This window comes from Pipra filicauda, unplaced genomic scaffold, assembly GCF_003945595.2.
Source record: "Pipra filicauda isolate LSUMZ 115617 unplaced genomic scaffold, ASM394559v2 scaffold327_size997775_pilon, whole genome shotgun sequence".
Lineage (NCBI taxonomy): Eukaryota > Metazoa > Chordata > Aves > Passeriformes > Pipridae > Pipra > Pipra filicauda.
In genome coordinates, this window is record NW_024104451.1 from 881,087 (window position 1) to 903,399 (window position 22,313).

General features: G+C 54.1%; 1 protein-coding gene across 14 annotated transcripts in view; it reads right to left on the bottom strand.

Annotated features, from left to right (window-relative positions):
- Positions 1-22,313, bottom strand: part of CHD6 (chromodomain helicase DNA binding protein 6) — an 89,439-nt gene continuing 67,126 nt past the window's right edge. For 10 of the 14 annotated variants that reach the window (XM_027740372.2, XM_039383832.1, XM_039383833.1 and 7 more), the window contains 16 exons: positions 20,900-21,059; positions 20,200-20,289; positions 19,130-19,233; positions 18,379-18,508; positions 18,074-18,134; positions 17,325-17,382; positions 16,465-16,684; positions 14,352-14,560; positions 11,788-13,323; positions 11,058-11,206; positions 10,569-10,775; positions 9,471-9,917; positions 8,601-8,789; positions 6,656-6,775; positions 5,509-5,613; positions 1-3,513 (listed from right to left, as the gene is read on the bottom strand). In XM_027740372.2, the coding sequence (XP_027596173.2) occupies positions 2,623-3,513; positions 5,509-5,613; positions 6,656-6,775; positions 8,601-8,789; positions 9,471-9,917; positions 10,569-10,775; positions 11,058-11,206; positions 11,788-13,323; positions 14,352-14,560; positions 16,465-16,684; positions 17,325-17,382; positions 18,074-18,134; positions 18,379-18,508; positions 19,130-19,233; positions 20,200-20,289; positions 20,900-21,059 (4,676 nt within the window). In that variant the 3' untranslated portion in view covers positions 1-2,622. The remainder of the gene's footprint in view (positions 3,514-5,508; positions 5,614-6,655; positions 6,776-8,600; positions 8,790-9,470; positions 9,918-10,568; positions 10,776-11,057; positions 11,207-11,787; positions 13,324-14,351; positions 14,561-16,464; positions 16,685-17,324; positions 17,383-18,073; positions 18,135-18,378; positions 18,509-19,129; positions 19,234-20,199; positions 20,290-20,899; positions 21,060-22,313) is intronic. The other 4 variants (XM_039383828.1, XM_039383834.1, XM_039383825.1 and 1 more) reach the window with 3 other exon arrangements.

A 22,313-nucleotide genomic window follows, 5' to 3' on the forward strand; every position in this document is an offset into this window, starting at 1 on the left:
TCAGGTGAATTAAACATTCACATATATTTGCTGAAAAAAATTATATACATCTGTAGCAAGGCTCTGCCAAGTCTGAAAGATAAGCATCATCTAGTCACTAAATTAAAAAAATAAAAATCTGACTTTTAAATCTTTTTCTTTTTATCCATGTTCAAGAGCACAGACAGTTTATTTTGTTAGCACATTTGGTGAAGGATGTATGTGTGTGAGTAGCCATGAAAACCGGTGAAAATTTGGCGTTCGTTTGGGATATGATGGAAAAGAAGAAGCAGCCACTTACGCCTTACAGTCTAAATAATCCACAGAGTATACCGGGTTGCAAAAGGGTCACAAAGTAGCAAAGAGAAGCCTAAACACCCAGAGACATAGCATACATGTCTGCTAAGAAAGAACAAGGTATAGAGCATGCTGGCTAATTAAATAAATTTCACTTTAAACCCTGTTCCTTACGCGTGTAACCCTGGAAAAACCATCCCTTAACAAGAAATGAACTCGGAAGAGATTTCTATATCCATTCACAGTAAGGCTTTGAGGATATATGAAGTTTTATAGCATTTGTATTTTAAGGATTTAGGGCAAGTACATGTTCTTCCACTGAATAAAAACAAAGTTAGTACTTAAAAGGTTCAAAAATATATCAATCGTGACTTTTTTTTTTTACATAAATAAATTATATTGATTTTGGATTTAACAGCTGAAAAAACCCTTTCTGCTTCCACTGGAGGCAAAAACTGAACAAAATGTTAGTTAAATAGAGATAGCAGCATTTCTAAGAAATCTGTCAATAGTGATACAGTATCTATGCTACAAGACTGTTATTAAATAGAACACATTTAATTATCCAGAGGGGTTGCATTATGATTGGTTACATACTTTAAAAAAAATCATCCAATCCAGTAAACTGGGAATAAATTCTGTGAAAATATAAACCAACTGCTTTTTTTGACCATGGGTAACAGACTTCTTTGAGATGCTAATTTTAACATGTACATAATTTATAATCGCAAATGTATAAAAGACAATGACAAAAAGCATCATAAATAAATAATGCAAACTGAAATAGTTATGTCAAAACATTTGGACCATCTGATAAATTAGCAAAACTGCAACAGAAAAAAAAGTAAAAAATACAGTAAATTGTGACAACCAAGTGTGAAACCGATGAGTAGCACACACTCCAACTCCCTCCCAGCCTGCCCTTCGCTCACCGCTGCACCACTGCAGCTTTATTCAAGTCTCAGACCATGAGCTGCAAATAAACACAACCCCAAGTGAAAAGAAGAATTAAAGGAGGAGTGAGGGAAAGGAGAAATCAGAAGAGTTGCCTGTGGAGGAGTCTCAGTACCCAGAGCTGGGGGCGGGGGGGCTGGCAGCATTAAAACCCGTCTGTATGAAATGCAGACACTGAAATCCTTTGGGGGATTGGAAATACTGTTCAACAGCAAACGGAATGGGAAGAAGCCAAATCATCTCTTCACAGTCCAACGCTAGAAAGGAAGAAACTCAAGCTCTAAAAGTCTCAAGGCTCCTTCTCAGAGGACTCCCCAAAGAGAGAAGCTGGCCTACAGCCTTCTCTGTGTTTGCTGAAAGGACATCACTTCTGGGGTAAGGAGTGAGGAATATAAAAACTCAAAAAGCCTCAGTGTTCATATAAGAGCATTAAAATTGGCGTGGCCTGTTCACGGCTGGAAAAAATACCTTTAGAGCACCTGTAATGCCATAGCTGAGAACTAACGCCAGAGAGGAGAACTGAAGACTAGCAGAATGACAAAGGAACTGGTAGCTACAGGTACAGTAACCCCAGAAAAGTCATGCAAGTGTGCAAAACCTTTCCAGCTCAAGCTGAAAAGTTCTTGTAACTAACAAAGAAAGGGCAACTAAACTCCACGTAACATAAAACCAAACTTTGGTTTTAAAAAATACAAAAGAATGTCTACATCGTCTTTTCACTCTCTGCGGTTTGTCTCCAAACCTTTGAGGTGGGGGTGATCAAGAAATTATATCACTACCAGTTATGCTTTTCCTTTCAAAGAAATGAATATATGCATTTTCAATCATTAGTTATATATTTCTGTCTATACTACTATTCTAGTAACCATGATAAAATAGGGAAATACTTTAAATCAAAAATACACATTAGCACTTACTATAGCTGTGCTTTTAGCCCAAATACAGGCTTTTCGTTCAGTGTTGCTGTAGACAGAAATACCCTTGTCTGCATGTAGACCAAGAGGTAAAGACTTTTCTTTTGCTCTTGTTTTTTTTGCTGCTTTTTCTTCTCAAAGGAGTGAGCAATTTGGGGGGGGTGACCGAGTACTGGATTTGCTATCGTCGGCTGGGATGAACAACTGGAAAAACAGAACGAGAATTCGGTGCCTCCCATACTAGCTAGACAACACTGTTTATCTAATAAAGTGGCAAGACCCTGCAACTATTAACATGTAGTATGTCACCAGAGTTTTTTCTGACAGGAAATTAGGTAGATAATATTACTCATGGAAACACAGGTTTATGAAAGTGGAGCAGGGTGGGAGGGGAAGTAACAAAGAGTTTATGGGATAAGAAACTCACAAGCCACAATCTTTTTGTGTTTTTTTTTTTTTTTCCAATGAAACAAAAGTTCTAATCAGTATGGTGAGCCGCCTGGCGCTCCTCCTCTGCTGGTCCATCCTGCTCCTTCTCTGCCGCCGCCGGCGGGCTCTGCTCCACACAGTTTTGACTGTTGGCAGCTTCTTTTTCCGGCAGTGAGACAGTTTCTGGCTCTGGATTTGCCGATTCCCCTTTTGCTTTCTTCCTCTTCCGCTTCTGGCTCTCCAGGTTCGCCGCCTCCGAGTGCCTGGTTTGCTGGATGCCAGGCAGCGCCATGCCGATGCCGGGGGAGAGGAACATGGAGGGATAGATCAGTCCAGGAGACATCCCTGGGATAAGAAATGGGTTAAAAGCTACAGGACTACTGGTAGTTATTGCGGATTCTGTCTGATTAGAAAATGAACTAGGACCAGGCTTGTCTTCGGCGAGAGGTTCTTTTTTCCCATCCTGGCTGCCCTGTTTCTCCTCATTGGCTTTCTCGGCGCTGGCTGTGCCACCTTTCGTTGTGCTTGTTAACGAAGTCGGAGCAGTCGCAGTACAAGTCGTTGTCATGGGGGAATTGAGAAGTCCTCCAACGCCAAACATCTGGGGTACAGTAGCCATGCCCGGCAGCATCATGGGCAACATACTCAGGGTGCTCTTCACATCCTCCCCAGCGGGCACTGCTGCAAAGCCAGCAGGAAACCCGACCAGCCCGGTCAGAGGGATCCCCTGCATGTTTCTCATGTTCTGAAGTCCCACTAGATCCATCCCAGCAATGAGTCCGTTCATGAACAATGGTCCCATTCCAGAAGAAGAATCTGCTACAACACCGGGGCCCTTAAGGAGTTCGCTTCGGGGCCTCCTCCCTCTCCGGCGCGGCCCCGTGTCCCGGAGCACGGGCTCGGTGAGGACGCGATTGAATTTGTTTTCGGGTAAGTAGCCCTGGAAATGAAAGACACATAACAGAGAACACCCGACAGTTACTACTGCAGCAAAGGGGATCTGCCTTGTCTGTGCTTGCATCTGCGTCCCAGATGGTGTCGGCACAGAAATATTTGCCTACATGATATGGAATTTGAGAGGTACACACGACTTTTCCCCAATGGATGCTGCCAAATGCAAAACACCCTAGCAGGATCCTGCAGTGTCAAAATGCTCAGGGAGGGGAGGAGGAAGCATGTTTCTACCCCGTATTTCACCCCAGCCCTCAGCACCAGCTGTTCACAGCACGAGAAGCACCAGGGCAGTGGTCTACTCAGCTCCCTGCCCAGCTCCAGTTGTGCCTTCAGCAACAGGTGAAAAAGTCACATCTTTGAGAGGTGAAGGGCCAAATTTTCAATGCTCTGCAGAACAGCAAAGCTCATGGGATGACACACAGAGAGTGGACATGCTGTCTGAAGAGCTCCTGGTCAGAGCTTTACTGAGATGCCAGGAAGCATTTCAGAAAGCTCTGAGCGTTCAGACATGGGACCAAAACCCAGCAGCCAGAACTGGGCAAGAGCGCGTGGTTACACAGAGCAGTGGGGGGGGATCCACAGCCCAGCTCAGAACTCCCTTCTTCAGCATCCTCAACACAGACATTTAAACATTTCCCTTCGTGGCTCCCTTGAGTTTCGATATCACCACTCTGAACCATTTCCAGTAATAGATTTAAGCAGGAAAAGTATTTCCTGGCGACACCTGCAGTGCAGAAACATGAATCAGATGCCCCTGGCAATCTGCTCGGCACAGCTCCTGCCTAAGGAGGGAGAACCTTCTGGGATTATCTCCCACTGCCATGTGGAAGAGCCCGCATAGGGCCATGACTGCCCCGGGCTCTGCGGGGCAGCACCGCTGGCCGGAGCGCCTGGAGCAGCCGCCGTCCCTGCCCCGCACCAGGACAGAGGTGCACTCGCCAAGAGCTCCGTGTGGATGGGGCTCAGGGTGGGAATGCTCTTGGGATGCAGCTGCCAGAGCAGGGCACATGAGAGGTGCCTGGGCAGTGCCAGGCACACGGTGGCTCCTGCAGCAAAGGGACTGTCCCCTCAAACCAAGGGAAGGAAGAGCTGTCAGCTCTCCCAGGACTGGCCACCCGGATGGGGCCCTGATGCCAGCCTGGATGTGGAGCCGTCTCCTGGGCGGTGAGACACACCATGCCAAATCTCCAGCACTAATTAAAAACCAATTTGAGAGCAGTAAAAACCTCTAAACCAATTGATTCCCCCTCCAGCCCCCTGCAAGGGTGTCACACAAACCACTGCAGCCCCAAAAACAGGCAGCAGGCAAGAGGGACTCTAGGGAGAAGTCTGGATCAGGTCATGGCAAGGTGATCTGACAGTGCCCATGTGCCGGAGGGGAGAGCACTCCTGCACAGGCTCTGCCACGCTCCGGGGCAGGGACTGGTGTGATGAACAGGGAGGATGGATGTGGCATGGCGAGACTCCGTCCTGCCCCTCTGCCTGCCTGTGCCTGACCCTCCAGGCCTGGTGACCTGCAGGGCCTTTGGCGGGCCCACAGCTGCACAGGCAGAGTTTGCAGGAGCTGACAAAAAGCATCATCTAAAGGTACTTCTGAAAATTTGACCCATGAGAATGTGTTTTGTCCACACCCTGCATCCAGCACCTGTGGTGGATTGCTGCTCCTAGGGCGTTCCTCTTGCCCCTGCTATTCCTAAGCATCCCGAGGCTTTCCAGACAGCCACCCTGAGCAGCCACCCTGGGCTGCTGAGCCCCTCTCCCAGGACGCTGGCCCCCCTCTCTCCTTGCCCTGGCCACACACCCAACCTCCCTCTGTGCCCCGGTGCCCCCAGCCCTGCCGACCCTGCCACTGTCCCCTCCCACACGCCCAGCCGAGGGCCTGCCTCGCAGCTCCCGGATCCTCACTGGAGAAAGGTTGTGGGGATGGGGAGGGGAAAGAAAAGATGACATGATACAGATTTCTCCAAAAGCTCTAACTTACTGAAAGCTTAACAATGTCAGCCCAGTCAGCTGCAACAGCATACTCCAAGTTTGCATCAAGCCACCTTGGCAATTCCTTCAATGCTGGTGCTGTGGCTCCCCCTAACTATAAAACACAGCAGAAGGATGACCTCTATTGCAGAGAGAGTTATGTAAAATAATACAAAAAATACGATTACACTTCCCCTAGCTCCTTGCTTTGGGCTGCGATTCAGCTGGGGCAGAGACTATTTTGTAGCTGCACATCTTTGTAGGGCTTGGTGTGTGCCTGCTGCCTCCAGACACACAGCCCAGGGAGAAAAGGCAGGTTCAGCCTCTGTGGCCTGGCCCATTGGCCACTGATGGGGACAGAGCTGTAAAAGCCATGCTCAGAACTGACAACCCCCCCCCCAGCTCACTCAGGTCTCCAGTGGCCAGTGTGGAAGCCCAGAGGGGAACACGGATGTGGCTGAAACAGCCTCTTTCTGCCTCACTCTTTAGTTTTGGTTTTAGATGGGATTAATGCCAAGTCACCTTCTGACCCGTTGCAGTCCTGTATGTGTTTAAGAACTGAATTTGGGGGGAAACTACTCCTGGACATCCCTTCTCATTCAGAGAAGCGAACATCAGTGCCCCGGAGATTAAGCTGCAGACAAATAAATCCAAGCTCCTTGCTCACGAAGCAAGAAAAAGCCCTTCCAACCCTCCATTTCCCACATGTGCAGCAGTGGGATGGGTATTGGTGTGCTCTGGCCTGCACCTCGTAAGGAGGAACAAACCAAAGATATTTGCATGGCAGTATTACAGCTTGTGGCATATTGCAGTGAACTCAAGGAACAATCAAATCCAGGATGGGAAGCACCAGCCAGGGCTGTGTTAAGGGTGGCTTTAAAGCCAAAGGCTGTATCCCTTTGCCATTGAGGGGTCTGTGCCCCTGGCAAGGGTCAACACTCCCACATTCCTTACTTCATCCAGTCACTTATGTCACAGGTCTGCATCCCCTTGGGCACAGGTGTCACAGGACAGTGTAGATCAGAGAAGTATTCCAGACCTTTGTCCCATCCATAAGCTTCTCTAGATTAAATCTCCACCACGCCCCTGGGTGAGCTCAGGGTCTGCCAAGCATTTGGGGACACTGAGGGCAGAGTGCAGAACAGGCCGTGGCTTACCCGCCGTCCGGTACCCTTATGTACCACCGGCACCCGCTCCTCTCCCGTCAGTGAGCTAATGTCCAATTTGCTGGGGTCCTTGCAGCGCTGCCTCCTCTGCTTGGGCTTGTCTGAAAAATTCTGGAGTGCAAACAAGACAACGTTAATGAGACTAGATGGCTTTAATGAGCCTGGCTGGTTACAAGCCCTGCAGGAGAGAGGCATGGATGAACTCATGAGGGACAGAGGGGCCCTGCAGACTGGGGCAACAGCAGCGCCAGCAGCACAAACTGGTCCCTGCCACAGCACCAGCTCTCAAGTGAGCACAACTGATTTTTGTAGGTATAAAGGGGTCTCCAGTGCACCCCATTCAGACTGCTCCAGCCCTTTCTAGCTCCCCTCCACTCCTGAAGTTGCAGTCTGTTGCAGGTTCCTCTATGTGCTTCTGTAAATGGGACACTGCCTACAGCCAGGAAAGAGAGAACAGGTCTGTTTGTGCCATTTGTGTCGCTCTGATACAGTCACCTGCTTTTGCCAGCTCAGCTGTGCTGTGTTTCATTCCTGATTCAGCTGTTCCCACTACAGAGATGCTGCACTGTGTTTCTTTGGGATCAGAGCCCTTTGTAACTGCAACCTACTGAGTTACAGCCGAGTCGCTGGACACCCACTGCATGCACCGAGCCCTGCTGGCCATGTGCCTGCAGGGATGGAGCATTATAAGGAACTACTGCTGGCTCAGATTCCTGAGAGTCAGAAGAAAGACTCTGAGTGTGGTTTGTCCTTCAAGCTGAGCTGTTGCAGTACCCCAAAGCCTCTTTCAATCCATCCTACCTGGAGAGAGGACACCCACCCCGACAGGGTGATTCTGCATGGCTGGCCCGGGGCACGGGGGGCTTGCTGGGAGCAACAGCTTCACCAGCAGCACGGTCAGACTGGCCAAGCTCCAGTACCCCCCTGGAAGACAAGGGTGTTGGGAAGGAGTGGGAAGGCACCTCGGCACTTGCTCCACCATCTGACTGCTCCTGAGGGTCTGCCCTGGGCACACAGCCGGATGTGTCTCTGGACTTTGAAACGCAAGGGCCATCCTGCCGAGAAAACGCTGGGCTCCTCACCTCTCATCTCTAACTCTCCAAAATGCTAATGGCTTGCCTGTAGTCCAAGCTCCAGGGAATCCTCGCCTCAGGCACACGATACTCCAGGACCAAGATGAAGAGTCTTTTCTGTATTACCACCACATTTCTTTCTACTCTGTTTCACAGCCTGTGCTCTGCCTGTCACATGGTCTAACAGGCTAAATAAGCTGAAACCTGGAGCAAACCAACCAAGAGGTGGAGGTTTATGAGACAGCAGGAAGAATGATAGAGACTGTATACCCTACTCTGTGCCACTCTGCTTTCTGACAGCACCCATGGCCACACAGCTGCAGCCTTTCAGCCTCCAACACAGCCACTTAGGTCTGGCTTTTCAAGCCAGGAGGTTTTCTCTTGCCTGAGAACCTTATTTAATACAATAGCACTGCCTAAAATAAGCCCTGGTGAAAAAGAGCAACACAGACAAGCCTTGAGCATCCCAAATCCCTTTTCTTATTTCTGTCCCCAACCCTGGCACTTCTGGAAGACATTGTGCATTGGGCACTGCAGCTGGAGAACCGACTGACCTTGGGCATCGGGATGCAGGTCTTGGAGGATGCCAGATAAGTCCAAGCCCAGGGAGCCCTGGAGGGCATTCACAGTCCCCAGTTTGGGCACATTTGTGTCCAGGGGGAAAGGAGTTCCCCAGCAGCAAGTGCCTTTTGCTGCTGTACAGGGAACTGTGCCCACCTCCCAAATGTGTGATGAACCTCCCAAACACCTCTGATGAACACCACACGCCGTGTTACAGGAGAAGCCCTAACACAAAGGGCAACACACAAGGCAGACACACACACACACACACACACACACGTGCCACTGGAAGCCACCCTTACTGTGCCAAAGCCAGGAACATCAAGTGTGTAGTCAGACTGCTGCCGGAGCCAGTCGAGGAGACTCTTATTGGGGACAGTCTTCTCTTGGCCGCCTGCAGCTGGGACTGGCTGTGGAGCCGAGGTAGCAGCAACTGGCCCATCAGGGAGAGGACTGTTCTGAGGGGGCTGCGGCTGGTCTTCCTGAACATCCTGCCGTGGAGGGAGGAGCAGGGAGAGCCATCAGCAGCATGTGGTGATGCATGCACACCCCAAGAAGCAGAGCTCCCAAATCAGGTCATCTGCTCCCATCACACAGATTAATCCACATGTTCCGAGTGCCTGTTCCTTAAAATACCACACATGACCACATTACATTTCCAGTCCATCCCCAGCAGTGGTGGCAGGGAGGGCAGAGAGAGCTGGGAGATGCTTCTGAACTCACCTGGAAACACCCTAATCACCAGAAAGACCAACTTCCCCCCCACATCACTCCTAAAACTGGTCTAGAGGGACTGACCTTGCTCTCAAAGCTCCATTTTTCTTTGAGTGGATCCCAGGGTAGAAGAAGAAGAATAGGTGCAGTAGACTCTTGTCCACAGCTCTAACAAAGTCAAGGATCTTTCCTCATGTTCTCTAACCCTAAACACCCCCTGAGGTGGGACAGCAGCTTTTGATAATGCTTAGTAGGACTCAAACACTCCAGAGTGCTGCAAACCAGAGGGAAAACTTCCCTTGCTCCCTGGAGTAGTATCTGTGCCTGCACAAGCCAAGCTGTCCTGGAGGAGGTCCTGCAGTGTCACGGGCAGCAGAGCATGGAGAGGAGAGTTGGGTCATGAGACAAACCGTGCTGACCCCACTGGGTCCATGTGAAAGGGGGGAGCATCAACCCACCTGCAGCCTGTTTGGAAGAGGCCTCTCCTTCAAGAAGATGAGGTCCATCCCTTCGACATTTTTCCTCCTGCCCCGTCTCCTCCTCATGGCAGCATCATCTCTTCGCAGGCTGCCATTTACAATCTGTCCCGTGACAGGATGGATTAACCCTGCCTGTAGGATGCCAGACAAGTCCATGCCCAGGGAGCCCTGGAGGGCATTCACAGTCCCCAATTTGGGCATGTTTGTGTTCAGGGGGAAAGGAGAAGAGTTCCCTGGGGACCCATCAGAGGCTCTGGACAAGTCCACCGCTGCCTCACGCCAGCCGTTCAGCACAATGGGTGAATGGACGTGGGCTGCCGCCAGCTGCTCCAGGCTCCTCTGTTTCGCATCTCTCTCTATCTCAAATTCATATGGTCTCCTGTGTTTCCGCTCGTCTTTTGTGAAGGCAGGGCTCAGGAAACCTTCCTGTGTGTACCAAAGCCACAGAGAGGGTTATGGCTGCTCCCACCCCACCCAGGGACCACAGCTCTTCACACCAGCACTGAGCTAATGGTCACGCTCTTCTGCCTCTCCACGGGCACATGACACCTCTTTCCCCGCGTGGGGATGGTGCAGGAGCACCCCGACATGCACTCTGATCTCCCAAGGTGCTACAACCCCGGCTGCTCCGCCAGCTGTGGGGTGGCCAGGCTGGTGGCCCAGACAGAGCTTCTGTCTCTGTCCAGTGTGACCACTGGGGACCGGGACACTGGGACTTGGGAGCTGGGGACCTGATGGGGCAGTGCCTTCTCCTGCACCCTTTCCTTTGGGATACCAGGGCAGCGTCCGCTTTTCCCTCTGACCGTGTCAGGAGCTCCAGCGTTGACTCTGGAAGCTCTACGGCCGCAGAGGCTGCAGAACTGGCGAGAACAGCTGCCTTCCCAGGAGAGGAGCAGGGGGGCTGAAAGCACAGGGGGCTCACCAGGAGCACCCAGGAGAGGGGAGCAAGTGGCTTAAGCCATGTGTTATACACCGCAAGTGGCACCAAGAGGCCCCACTTGGGAAACTCCTGAGCAGTTCTGGGCAATGGCTCAGACCAGAGTCCTGAGCCTGTCATTGCCCGAGGGGCCCCCTCACCTTTTGTACCTGTGAGAGTAACACCCCGTTACTGAAGCTGGGATCAGGGGCTTCTGACTCAGCAAAGCTGCTCCTGCTGCCGGCGTTGCTGGCCACGGCTGGGGCTGTCAGCAGGCTCTGTGCCTCAAACTGCTGGCTGGAGGAAGGCCACTTGCCCTTTAGGATGGCGTGGCAGATGTTGTCAATGCGGTTGATGATCACACGGTCCTGGAAACAGAATTGGACAGTGGCAAGCTGAGACTGGAATGACTGACCAATGTATGTCAGCTCAGGATTAAAGCCAAGTCCAGCCCAGGTGATCACAGCTCAGCAGGAAACTGCTTTGGTGGCAAGCATCTCCATGGCACCCGTGCTTGGGAAGAGCACCTCAGTCAGAGCATCCGTGGGGAGCCGTGTGCGGAGGAGCAGGAGGCAGAGCTGGGGCTGCGTGAGCCACCGCCGGTCAGGATTACACAGGACACTTCGATACAGTGTTCATTTTAACCTCACCTTAGGCCACTCAGAGAAGGAGTAAAGTGTCTTCTCCTGCAGCAGCTGGGCAATGGTCGGTGCTCGGGCATCCTGAAGGTCATCGATCTCCCCGGGCAGGACAGAAGCAGAACTCTTGTTCTCTTCCTCTAAGTACTTCTCTGGACCATCTAAGAAAACGAAGGAGAACAGAGCCCCTCACCATCCTGCCTTTCTCTCCTTCTTGAGGTGGGAGCATCTCCTCACACCTTCCCACCCCAATACCCAGCTGGCTCCACTAAGGTTCCACTCCCCAAACAGTCACCAAGAGAAGCAGCAGGGTCAGGGCAGATGGCCCAAGCTGCTCAGGAAGGGACACGACTCTTCTGGGATGAGTCTGGTGGGCTTGTACTGCAGTGGCCCCCATCCCTGACTATCCTCATACCCCAGTGGGCGAAGGGGAGGGCACATGCCCTTCCAAAAGGAGCTGCTCACCCTGGGGCAGGAAGGGAAAGGAGTCCTGCATTCCAGGGCATGCTCATGGCAGAAGGGCTGCTGGGCGGAGAGTTCTGGCCAGCCCTGCTGGCAAATGCAACCCCCAACCCTTTTTTCCCCCCAGTTACAGCAGCTACAGGGACCCCAGCTCCTGCAGATGGGAGGCCACTCCAGGGGCTGGGCAGCCCCAAGGTTTGGCTCTGCAGAGAGGACAGCGGGTCCTTCCCACCCCAGCCAGACGTGACTTATCAACCTGAGGGAGCTCTCAGGACCGTACCTCGGCCCTGGCTGCTGCTGGCTTTCTCCCCTTCATCTCTGTTCTCACACTCTTCTTGCTTCACACGCTGGGGCTCAGTGTGTGGGACCTCTGTGCAGCCTGCCCCTCGGCCCCAGGAGTCCCCCCTGGCATGGGGGGGCTCTGTACCCGAGGTCCCCAGCAGAGGCGTGGGCAGGCTGAAGGGCTGGCTCTGAGCCTGGCCTGGTGAGTGCTGCCCAGTGCTCTCCTCATCCAAGCCACGGTCCTCCCTGCCTTCTGGCCCAGGCTCCCCCGGTCCCAGGGGCTCCTTCTCGCCACTCACATCTTCTGGGCAAGTGTCCTCGGGTGTGGGGAGGCCAGAGCTCTGCTCCTCACCCCCCAGTTCATTAGCCTCAGGGTCACAATTGGCCCTGGTCCTGGGACCACTCAAGCCATCCACAGCATCTGCTGCTGCCTCAGAGTTATCATCATCCTCTTCTTCCTCCTCATCTTCCTCACTGTGGCTCTGACTTGGCGCCGACTTCGCCTCCATTCCTTTTTCCTGCAGCAGACTGATGAACCTCTGCTCAGGAGGAACTTTTAGTTCATAGTTATGGAGACTGGGACCGTAGAGCCCCATGCTCAGGACCCTTTCCACGGTGCCGTGCTCGGGCAGCCCTGTCACCGGGCTGGTGAGGGCTCCCTTCTGCTCCAAGGCTTTGCCAAGCTCGGCCGGGACGCTCTGTGAACGGTTGCTCTCAGGGGTGGAAGGTGAAGGCTCAGCTTCCTCGTTCTGACTGTCCATTCGGTCAGAGCCCACCTGCAAACCCTTGAGGAAGGGAACCTCTCTCATGGTGTCTGCATCGCAGCTGGATGGATCCTCATCCCCCTCCAGCTTGCCCTCGGAGAGTTTGGCAACACTGCTTCCAACCTCTGTGCAGTTTGGGCTGTCTCTGGCGAGGGAGCTCTGCTCGCTGTGACAGCCCTTCTCGTCGTACATCATGCACACCAACGACTCCGGCAGCGAGCTCTCATCGTAGTTACTGGAAATGATGTCCCGGACTTCAGACATGAATGTTTCACAGTTTGCATCTGGTGTGCTGCCTCCGGCCTGGGACATGGTGCTGTCCACAGCTTCCAGCTTGATCTGACTCTCAGCTTCATTCTCCAGGGTTTCGCAGGTCCGGTCCACCTGGCTGTACAGAGGGGAACTGTAGAGTTTGGAATTAGTCTGGTAAAGGCAGCACAGGGTTTCTGGGCCTGGGAGCCCTGTTCTTTTATGCTGGGCATAGTTCCTGTATGCATCTAAAAAAGACAGCTGGGGGTCATTCATGATGTAGTAGTCGGTGCGGTTCAGGCCGTGCTTGGCGGTGCCGATCAGCAGGTCCCGGTCGTGTTTGCCACACTCCCACCACACCGGCAGGTAGAGGCTCGGCCGGCACAGCTTGAGCCGCTCGTGGAGCTGGGGGCACTTGAGCACCTGCTCACGCACCTTCCGCAGCAGCTCGATGCGGTAGAGGGTCCTGGCAGCACGTTCCTCTGTGATGGGCTCCACGTAGATGTCGGGGTCCGGAGGACCTACAGCAGGGACACCAAAGCCAAGGCCACATTACACTGGTTGATGAGAGCTCCTCAGGGGCAGTGATGAGCAAGGTGAGTTTTAACTCTTGCTCAGACTACAGGTGAGGTGCGGCCAGTGCTTGTAGCCACTGTCTTTTTCTAGTCTCACCACCTTCCTACTCACACATGGCAGTAAAACCCTGTGACTTCAGCAGCTGGATCAAGAGTGATACCAGCTGCAGAGGATTTCAGAGTCTTGTCTGAGCCTCTGGTAGCCCTTTAGCCTGTTCTCAGGGAAGGGCAGCTCATGCAGCTCTTCTGATGTGGAACACCTACCCAAGGCACTAACAGACACATGCAAGGAACTGCACCTGAGACCAGACCCCTCGACAGGTCTGAGGCAAAACGTTTTCTGCTGCTGCTGGAAGCAAATCACTTTGTGTTTAAATAGCCCTGAAGCAGCTTTTCATCTGCCGTGTCCTGCTCAGTGACAATGCAGGGTCTCTGCAGAGCACTCGAGGAAAATGGATGTGTGTTGGCCAGGCTGCAGTGGGTTCAGGCTCCCTTTACCCTGCAGCAGAGCTCCACAGGGAGCATGGGCATGGAGTGGACTTTGTCCAGTGCCAGTGGAGAGAGATGCTCAGAGGTAAAGCAGCAATGCAGCTCACCCAAATAACCCCCAGCTCTAGCATGGAGATGTGCTGCTGTGTGCGCTGCTTCTCTACTTGTCTCTCACATGCAGAGGTTGCTGTCTTGGATAGAATTGGTTGTGATTTTATTCAAGAGCTCCAAGAGATCTGTGAGAGCAGGGGCTGGAGCCCACAGGGCTGTTCTACCCTCCCACTGTGCTGGGGAGGCGGTATCTGGCAGGGACAAGGCAGCCAGAAATGCATGACTTGATGCAAGCCCATGGCCTGCCTGGCATCTCAGTGCTTCCAACTGTCCCTGAAACTTGCTCTCTTGCTCTACTGCTCCACGAGAGCAGTGGGATCAGTTCTACATGGACCTACCATTAGCACTCCATAGGCTGTGCAATTTCCACTCACCATCCTCTTTCCACAGAGGGAGACCACAGACATTCTTGCACATGGCCACGAAGCTGTAGAAGTACTTCTCCAGGCTCTCATCCGTCTTCTTCTCCAGTCGAGAGATGGCTCGGAACTGGGACCAGTCAAAGATCTTTTTCTCCTGGTCATAGATAACCCCAAAGGAGGAGACAGTGCGGTAGAAATCTGCCTGCTCCCTCCTGGTCCACCTGTGGGGCAGGGAGGAGACAGGAACACCACTGAGACACGTTCTGGGCCCAGCACAGGCAAGGCACCAGGCAGAGGCTCAAAGGCACTATCTAGTTACCGACCACCAGTTTTGGGGGGAGCTGTCAGGGAGACCACCACAACCTGAGATCCTCTGCCCAATGGTGCACAGGGAAGAGGAGCAGAGGCCATGGGCCCTCTGGCTCTCGATTCACAGATGAAAAAAATCCTCTTGGCTGTTTCAATAAACCCGAGTGCAGCCCTGGGCTGTGCTGCCAACAGGGCACAGGCTCCAGCAGCTTCAGTGGAGGCACAAACCTATCCCACCTACTCGCTTCCTGCCACGTCAAGCTGTTTCACCACCTCCATGGAAAGGCCAATTCTCTGTTGCAGCCATTAGGAAGGATCTGCAGACAGCTCTCATCCAGCCTCCTCCAGAGGCAAACTGGGACTGGGGCTTGCTGCTGTTAAGAGTTCCAGTAACAAACACCATCTGCCCTGCTGACTCCTGTGGACTCCTGGGTGCCAGGGGTGTGTGTCACCCCCTCCCCACTGAAGGAAAGCAGCTGTAGTGATAGAGGGGGTTCAGTTACAGCACTGTTAGAGCACAACTGGCTTGGACCCTCTGAGCTTTCACCTCGTGGGGATCACTCTAAGGAACAATCCAGGACAGATAGTGAAGACTGTCCTGGGCAAATACAGCCCTGGGCAAACAGAGCACAGAGAAAGAGCCACGGAGAACAGACCTGGGTGCACATGACAGGGCAAGGGCAGAGAAAAGGGAGTGCTGAGGGCTGAAGAAAGCTTCAAGTCCAATCTCAGCTTCTCTGAATTGCAGCAAGCAAGCAGGTAGGACATGTCAAGGGAGAGCAGACAGGGTGACAGCACTCACAGCTGCCCAAAATATACCTGGACCAGGATTTCCACCCCTGTTCCCAGGGGCTGGGAGCCCTCTGCAGTCATGTTTTATTTCAAAAATGAGAATAACATGATTAAAGTTAATAAATACATTAATGATCCAAATCAAGGAGCCCAATGGTGAGTTTGTCGAAAGGCTACAAATTAAAGACTGGTGGGAAACTCCTGTAAGAAGACCTCTCTTCTTGCAGGGAGGTCTTTACAAGAAGCCCAGAGAATTAAAGAGCAGGAGGTACCAGGCTGCTGTGGTGTCCACAGCACAACCATTGATGCCCCCACATCGAAATGGGGATGGTACGACTGGAAGAAGTCCAGAGACAGAGGAATGGGAACAGCTTCCATACAAGGAGGCCATGAACAGAGCACAGGGCAGCACAGATACCATGCAGTTACGTGGGGTCCTGCTGTGGGGACAGGTTCACAGGAGACAAAGCTATCGAGGGCTGGTGACCACAGAGAGCCCCAGTCCCAGGGCTGCACTGGAGACCGGCAGCGATGGCAGGACATGTCACCACAGGGCTCCTGAGGCCACGAGCAGGAGGCAAAGGCAGCGGCACGAGAGCCACAAGGGTCAGAAAGGCATCGCTCACAGGCTGTGACAGCACTCATCTGTCACCCTCACCCTTGGTGTGTCCCAAGGGCACAACTCTGCTCAGCAGCACCCGCTCTGCTGGGGCTGACCCTGTCCCAGCAGACACTGGATTTGAACCTGAAGAGCTGTCCCCTCACTTCCTTTCAGTCTCACCATCTGCTACCTGCAAACTCTAGTTTGCACTGGAGGCTGCTCCAGGGCTGGGCTGGCTGCTGGAGCAGCAAGGCTCCTGCAGCTGGAAGCAGCATTCCCTGCCCAGCAAGGACCCCCGTGACTCCATTCCCTGGGCAGCCAGCTGCACAGACAGCTGTGACGACATTTACCTGGGTCAGTTCAGGGGGGCAAGGAATTCAAGAGGGATAAATCAGCTTTGGAAAGGCCTCTCTGTTGCATTACCTTTTCTGCATTTCTTTGTTCACCGAGTCCACCTCAGAGGCTCTCCGGAACATCTCGTCCTGCAGCCAGTAGCCATGGTTACCAGGCACCAGCATCTCGGCGCGGGGAGGCAGCTCCTTGCGGTTGCAGCGCTGGTAGACGGTGACGAGTCGCCGCAGTCTGGCCGTGAGAGCAGAGGAGACAGGCCAGCAGGATCTGTCTGAGTCAGAGCCATCCTGGGCTTCAAACATCAGCAAAGACATTAGTATTTAGTGCACATGCAAAGCCACAGGTTCCCATGTCCCTGTGACAAGCTCCAAGAGCTTCCTCCCACCTTCTCCCTCCCGTGGGGTGCATCAGGGATCACAGTCAGGAGTGGGGGACTATGGTGACTGTCCCCAGGCCTGCTGGCTCACAGCCTCACCATGTCTTAGCTTCCTTCACAGAGAGCTCAGAGGCAGAGACCAGGGTAGGAATGATGGCTCTGGGCCAGGCCATGCATGGGAGAGGACTGCAGCTCCCTGCTCAGCGGTGGGACCGGCCAGCTCGTGGCATGTGCCAGCACTGCCTACTGCAGAGACCTTGTACACTCATCTCATGCAGGCAACTGCATGGACAAGGGCAGGCTAATGGCTTCTAGTCACCTTGGGCAGCTTTGGCTGGAAACACTCGGCACCCCAGCTGCACTGCCACAGGGCCCACCTCGGGTCAGCTGTGACTCTGCACGAGAGGTAGCTCCAGCCTGAGCTAACACAGAGCAGTGCGTCGTCCCCCCCCCAGCAGTGTGTCCTGCCCACCACCCAGTGCCTGGCGCAGTGCTCCAGCTCTGCCATGCCAAGCCCTGGGGAGCTGCATGCTGCACTGCAGAGACATGGCCTCACCTGCCGCTGGCTCGTCCCGCTTCTCACTGGCTTCACCCACCCCAGCAGCCACGATGTCCTGCAGAAGGAAACCATCAGAGAGGGCTCAGTCCCACACAGAACGCCACAAACCCACAGCCCACCCATCCTTAGCAGGGTACAGGTGGTGGAACAGGCAGGGTCGTGTGCCGTGTGCTCATGCCCTCGGGCTGCAGTCATTGGCTAGTTCAGTGCACGGGATCAGAGCAGCAGGGACAGGGGAGGTGACAGCTCAGAGGGGCAGTGCTGCCCATTTGGGTCCGGGTGAGGAGGTCCACCACAGTGACACAGGCTGTATGTAGTGCCACTGCCCAGGACAGTAGCACTGTGACAGCCTTAGCTGTTCAAACAAACCCTGCACCCTCTTGTGCTGCCTCATTCCCTGCTCTTCCTCTACCCAGGGCTATTTTAGGATGCCCCTGACTCCTCTGACAGGGCCCCACAGGGCTGCTGAAGCCGAGTGCGAGAGCCAGCACCCCTGGGCATCCCCAGCCCTCAATCCCCCTCAGTTCCCCACGAGGTGGATGCTGCCCAGGTCCACAGGTAACACACAGAGGCACAAGGAGCAGAGGCAATGCAGACGGGATGGGGCACCGGCAGCGCAGAGCAGGGGCACGAGCCGTGCTGGCCTCCCAGTGCCCCGCAGCAGAGTCGATGGAGCCAAGCCTGCAGCACAGCAGGACACGCCTGGCAGCAGCAGATGTGTTTTCAACACTGGAAATCCCACTTACCTCCTGTTTTGGCAGCCCCTCCAGCTTTTCTCCATTGCTCTCTTCCTTTTCCACGCTGCCCCTGGGTGAGAGAGTGAATCAGTCCCTGGTAGCGGCAGCATAGCCCCCGTAGCTGTGCCAGTCCTCAGTAGCAGGAAGTGGAGAATTGGTGCTCATGCCATCCTTCCACCTGGTACTGGGGACCAGCTCCCCACTGGCCTCCCCTCTGTGCTCAGAGGCACAGCCTGCTCCTTCCCTCCTCCCTGTGCACTGCCCCCAGGAGTGAGCCAGACAGCCACAAGAGCTGGGCTCCATCCCCTGCCCACCTTTCAGCAGCGTCCTGTGCCCCGTCGCTGACGCCCTGCTCGGCAGAGAGCAGCTTCTCGTCTGGCATGCCCACCTTCTCCAGGAAGCACAGCGCCGGGTCCGCCCGCATGGCGTTGTACCGCTCGTACCCTGCGACCGCCGCACGTCACAACATGGACAGACAGCACAGAGCAAGGCCTGAGCCTGGTCTGGGAAAACCTCCTCCAGGGACACAGCTCCCCACCTGGCTTTAACTCCCTCTATGCTGCTGTGAGAGCAATTCTCACCCCAGAAATTCTGAACACCTCCCCCAAAAGCTGCTAATGGCTCTTCTCTGGGCAGCAGAAAAGGGAAAGGTCAGCCTTCCCATCCCACCCCCTGCAGCAGCACAGCGCCCACAGAGCTGTGCACAGCACCCGTGTGGGGTGCAGCTGGGGCAGACAGCCCTGTGGCTCCTCAAAGTGCAGGGGGACTCCATGACAAGGCCAGGAAAAGCTCTGTGCCTTCCTCCTCACCCTGAGGTGGCAACTGCATGCTGCTCATGGCAAACCAGAGTCTGCCATGAGGCCCAGCATGGCCACCCTGGGCAGCGTGGGGTGCCTGTCCATCCCCCCTGCCCAAAACATGCTGCTGGCACCTGGGGAGAGCTGTCTTGGCCCTGTGTGGCTGCAGCGCATGGCTCTGCCCCCTCGCACTGACGTGATGTCCCCTCCAGGTACCGGAGGTACTCGTTCCCTCACACACCAACCCACCAGTCAGCTGGCTACACACCGTGTTTGAAGACACCGATGAGCAGGGATTTATCAGCTTCGGCGTTCCACCAGTCCACTGGGATCTCCACGTAGTCAATGTCTGGCAGCAGCACGTCCAGCTCCCTGTGGCAGACAAGGTATGAACACCCCTCTCCCAGTCTCACCAGACACTGAGGGGCACTGGGCGCCACTCAGAAGGGACAGGGGGAAGCAGAAGCCATCGCTTGCTGGCTTGGGGACAGCTAACGAATATTGGCCTGGGGCCCCAGCATGATGTGGGCACACATCTCCCTGGGGTCAGAGAGCTGGAGCCTTGGTCCCACCACAACCCACCGCCCTCCTGCTCCTCTCTCTCCAGTGACGGGGAGGCTGCCCAGCCCCTCTCCCATCCCACCCAAGCAACATCAGAGGACTGGAGATCCCATCTGACCTGAACAGCACCTCTGGGGGGAAACCTCCTCACACCTACCAGCCCCAAAAGAACAGTGTCTCACTGCATAAACTTGTGTTGATGGAGCTGTGCTGGGGAAGGTAGCAGCCCCCGCTCGCGGAAATTAGGATATAAGCTCATCATATCACACTTCTCTGTGAAACACAGAGAGCTGAGTCTTTGCAGAAAGGTCAGGAGCTGGCAGGCTCCAGGCTCAGTGGCATTACAGAGCCTGTGGGTCCCACTGTCCCCAGTGCTGGGAAGGGACTGTAGTCACAGTGATGAGGCATGCCCTGCTCTGAGGCCTGGCCCTGAGACTGGGAGCAGTCTTTGTGGACTTCCACTTTGGATTAAGGGCCCATTTGTCAAGCAGCACACAGAGCCATTTTCCTGCAGGGTGTCCCTGAAAGTCCCCACCACCCCCGGGCTAGTGTTGCAGCCTCAGAGCTGCCTCAGTGGGGCTGCCATGGCCGCAGGCCCTGAGCAGGTAGAGTGGCTGTCTAAAGGTGAAGTTTTGCCAGAGCAAGACCTGGGTGGGGACTTGACCCCCAGGTCTAACTTGCCTGGAGCTGCAGTGAGCCCAGACGTGGCTGGGCTGGATGGCTGCGGCAGCGCTCGAGCCCGAGAAGCCTCGCAGGGGTTCACCATGAGGTCCCTACCTGGCAGGGGTCCCCTCAAAGGCTTTATCCGCAGCCTCCCCCAGCACTTCAGCCTTCAGGTAGTAGAGCATTCGCACCCGCAGCAGAACCCTGTCCCGGGTGGCAGAGAGGTCAGCAAGGCCAGGGAAACATGCTTGACACCATGTTTCCCCACGTGGAAGGACCCACTTCCTTAAAGCAGGATGGGCACCAGTCGTGCAGCGTCACACAGCAGTGCCCAGCCCTGTGACCTGGTGGGGCCCATTGGCCAGAGGGTCACTGCTCAGGACATGGCTCCCATGAGCTGGAGGAGAATCCAAGAGAGGTCCAGCAGTGGGAACATGGGGATCCTGTGTGGGCTGTGAGCCCTTCGCAGCTCCCTCCCACCCTCCCAGTGCTAAAGGCCCTCAGCCCACTGTCTCCACGAGCTGGTGTGGGCTCCCACAAGGGGGAATGGTTTTAAACTAAAAGAGGAGAGATTCAGACTAGATGCTAGGAAGAAATTCTTCCCTGTGAGGGTGGTGAGGCCCTGGCACAGGTTGCCCAGAGAAGCTGTGGCTGCTCCATCCCTGGAAGTGTTCAAGGCCAGGTTGGACGGGGCTTAGAGCAACCTGGTCTAGTGGAAGGTGTCCCTGCCCATGGCCAGGGGTGGGTGCAACAAGATGTTTTTTAACATCTTCCAACCCAAACTACTCTATGATTCTATGATTCTATGACTCACTTGTTGCAGTGCTGTTTGAGGTGCTTCTTGTAGCTGTCATCATGTAGGACCACCTCGGGGTTGCAGGTGGCGAGCCAGTCCGCGTTCTTTATCTCGGGAAGCAGCATCTGGTTCTTTGTCTTCTTCCCCTTCCTGCCTCTGGGCACTGGTGCTGACAAACCTGTAACAGCGAGTGGCAGCCAGTAAGCACCGCAGGCACCACGGGCACCGCAGGCACAGCCGGGCACTGCCACCAGGCACGGCCGGCACTGGCTGCGAGGCAGGGCGGCAGAGCCAGGAGCTGGAGGAGGCCATGCAGAGCTCCCAGCTGCAGCTTGGAAGGCCAAGGAGGTGGAAGTGCACGGGGCAAACATGGCCCCCTTGATGTATAAAAATATCCCACAGAAGCATGGAAGCGACTTTGGTCCTGGGCCCAGCTCTTGGAGCCTTCTCTAGATACTGCAGCCAGCTCTGAAGGTCACCCTACAGGGACAGTGATTTGGGACAAGAGTTCAAATAAGAAGTTCCCAAATGATCAAATACCAGCAGACCTGTGGATCTGATCTGTAAGGGTTGTTTCTTATGCTGTGCATTAGGAGTAGGGCTGTGGGGGAACCAGATCAGTGCAGGGGGCTAAGGTACCAAAGGGAAAGGGAATGCGGTCCCATCTGGCTGACAATGATAAAATGAGATCCAGTGGCTGGAGCTGAAAATGAAACACGTTTCAACCTTGAAATAAGATGTGAGTTCACAGCAGAACGTGGAAACAATTCCTGGTGGGGTGTGATGGTTTCACTCTAGGCCTTCCTGGAGACCAGCTTGTAACCAGGAAGGAACTAGGAAGGTGATCACGGAAGTATTCCACGCTATTCCTTTACGTAACTTGAGGTATAAATAAAGCCAGCGGGAGGGACCTCGCTCTCTTCCTTTCCGGTGAGGTTCGAGAACGGCGGGTCCCTGTCTCGGTCTGGCTTATCTGGAGCCGAGGCCTACAGTGACTGCTGTTATCTGCCACCCGTGAGGGGAGAGCCAAGGGCCGTGTCCAGCCATCCTGCCTGTTCGAAGGGAAGTGGTGAGATTTTGCTAATTTACCTTCAGTTGGCTGGTTGACTTGTTTGGTCTTTGTCCCTTTTTGCCCTTTTCCCTTCTCCCTCCCCCTCTTCCCTTTTGGGGAGCTGTTTGGGATTTCTGGAGTTGTGGTGTATAGTACTCTCATTGTATATATCTGTCTCATATGAAAAATATATATATATATATATATATATTTTACTATAGCTTTGGCTGCTTAGGTCATTTTATCTCTTCCCTCTCTGGGAAGCAGGTCCTTGTTGTCGGGTTTCGGGGACTTGGCGGGAAGCCAGCTCGAAACTTGCACATGGGGTCATTATTATTTGGAATCTTTGGAGAGGGATAAGCTGCCTCTCTGGGCAGCTGC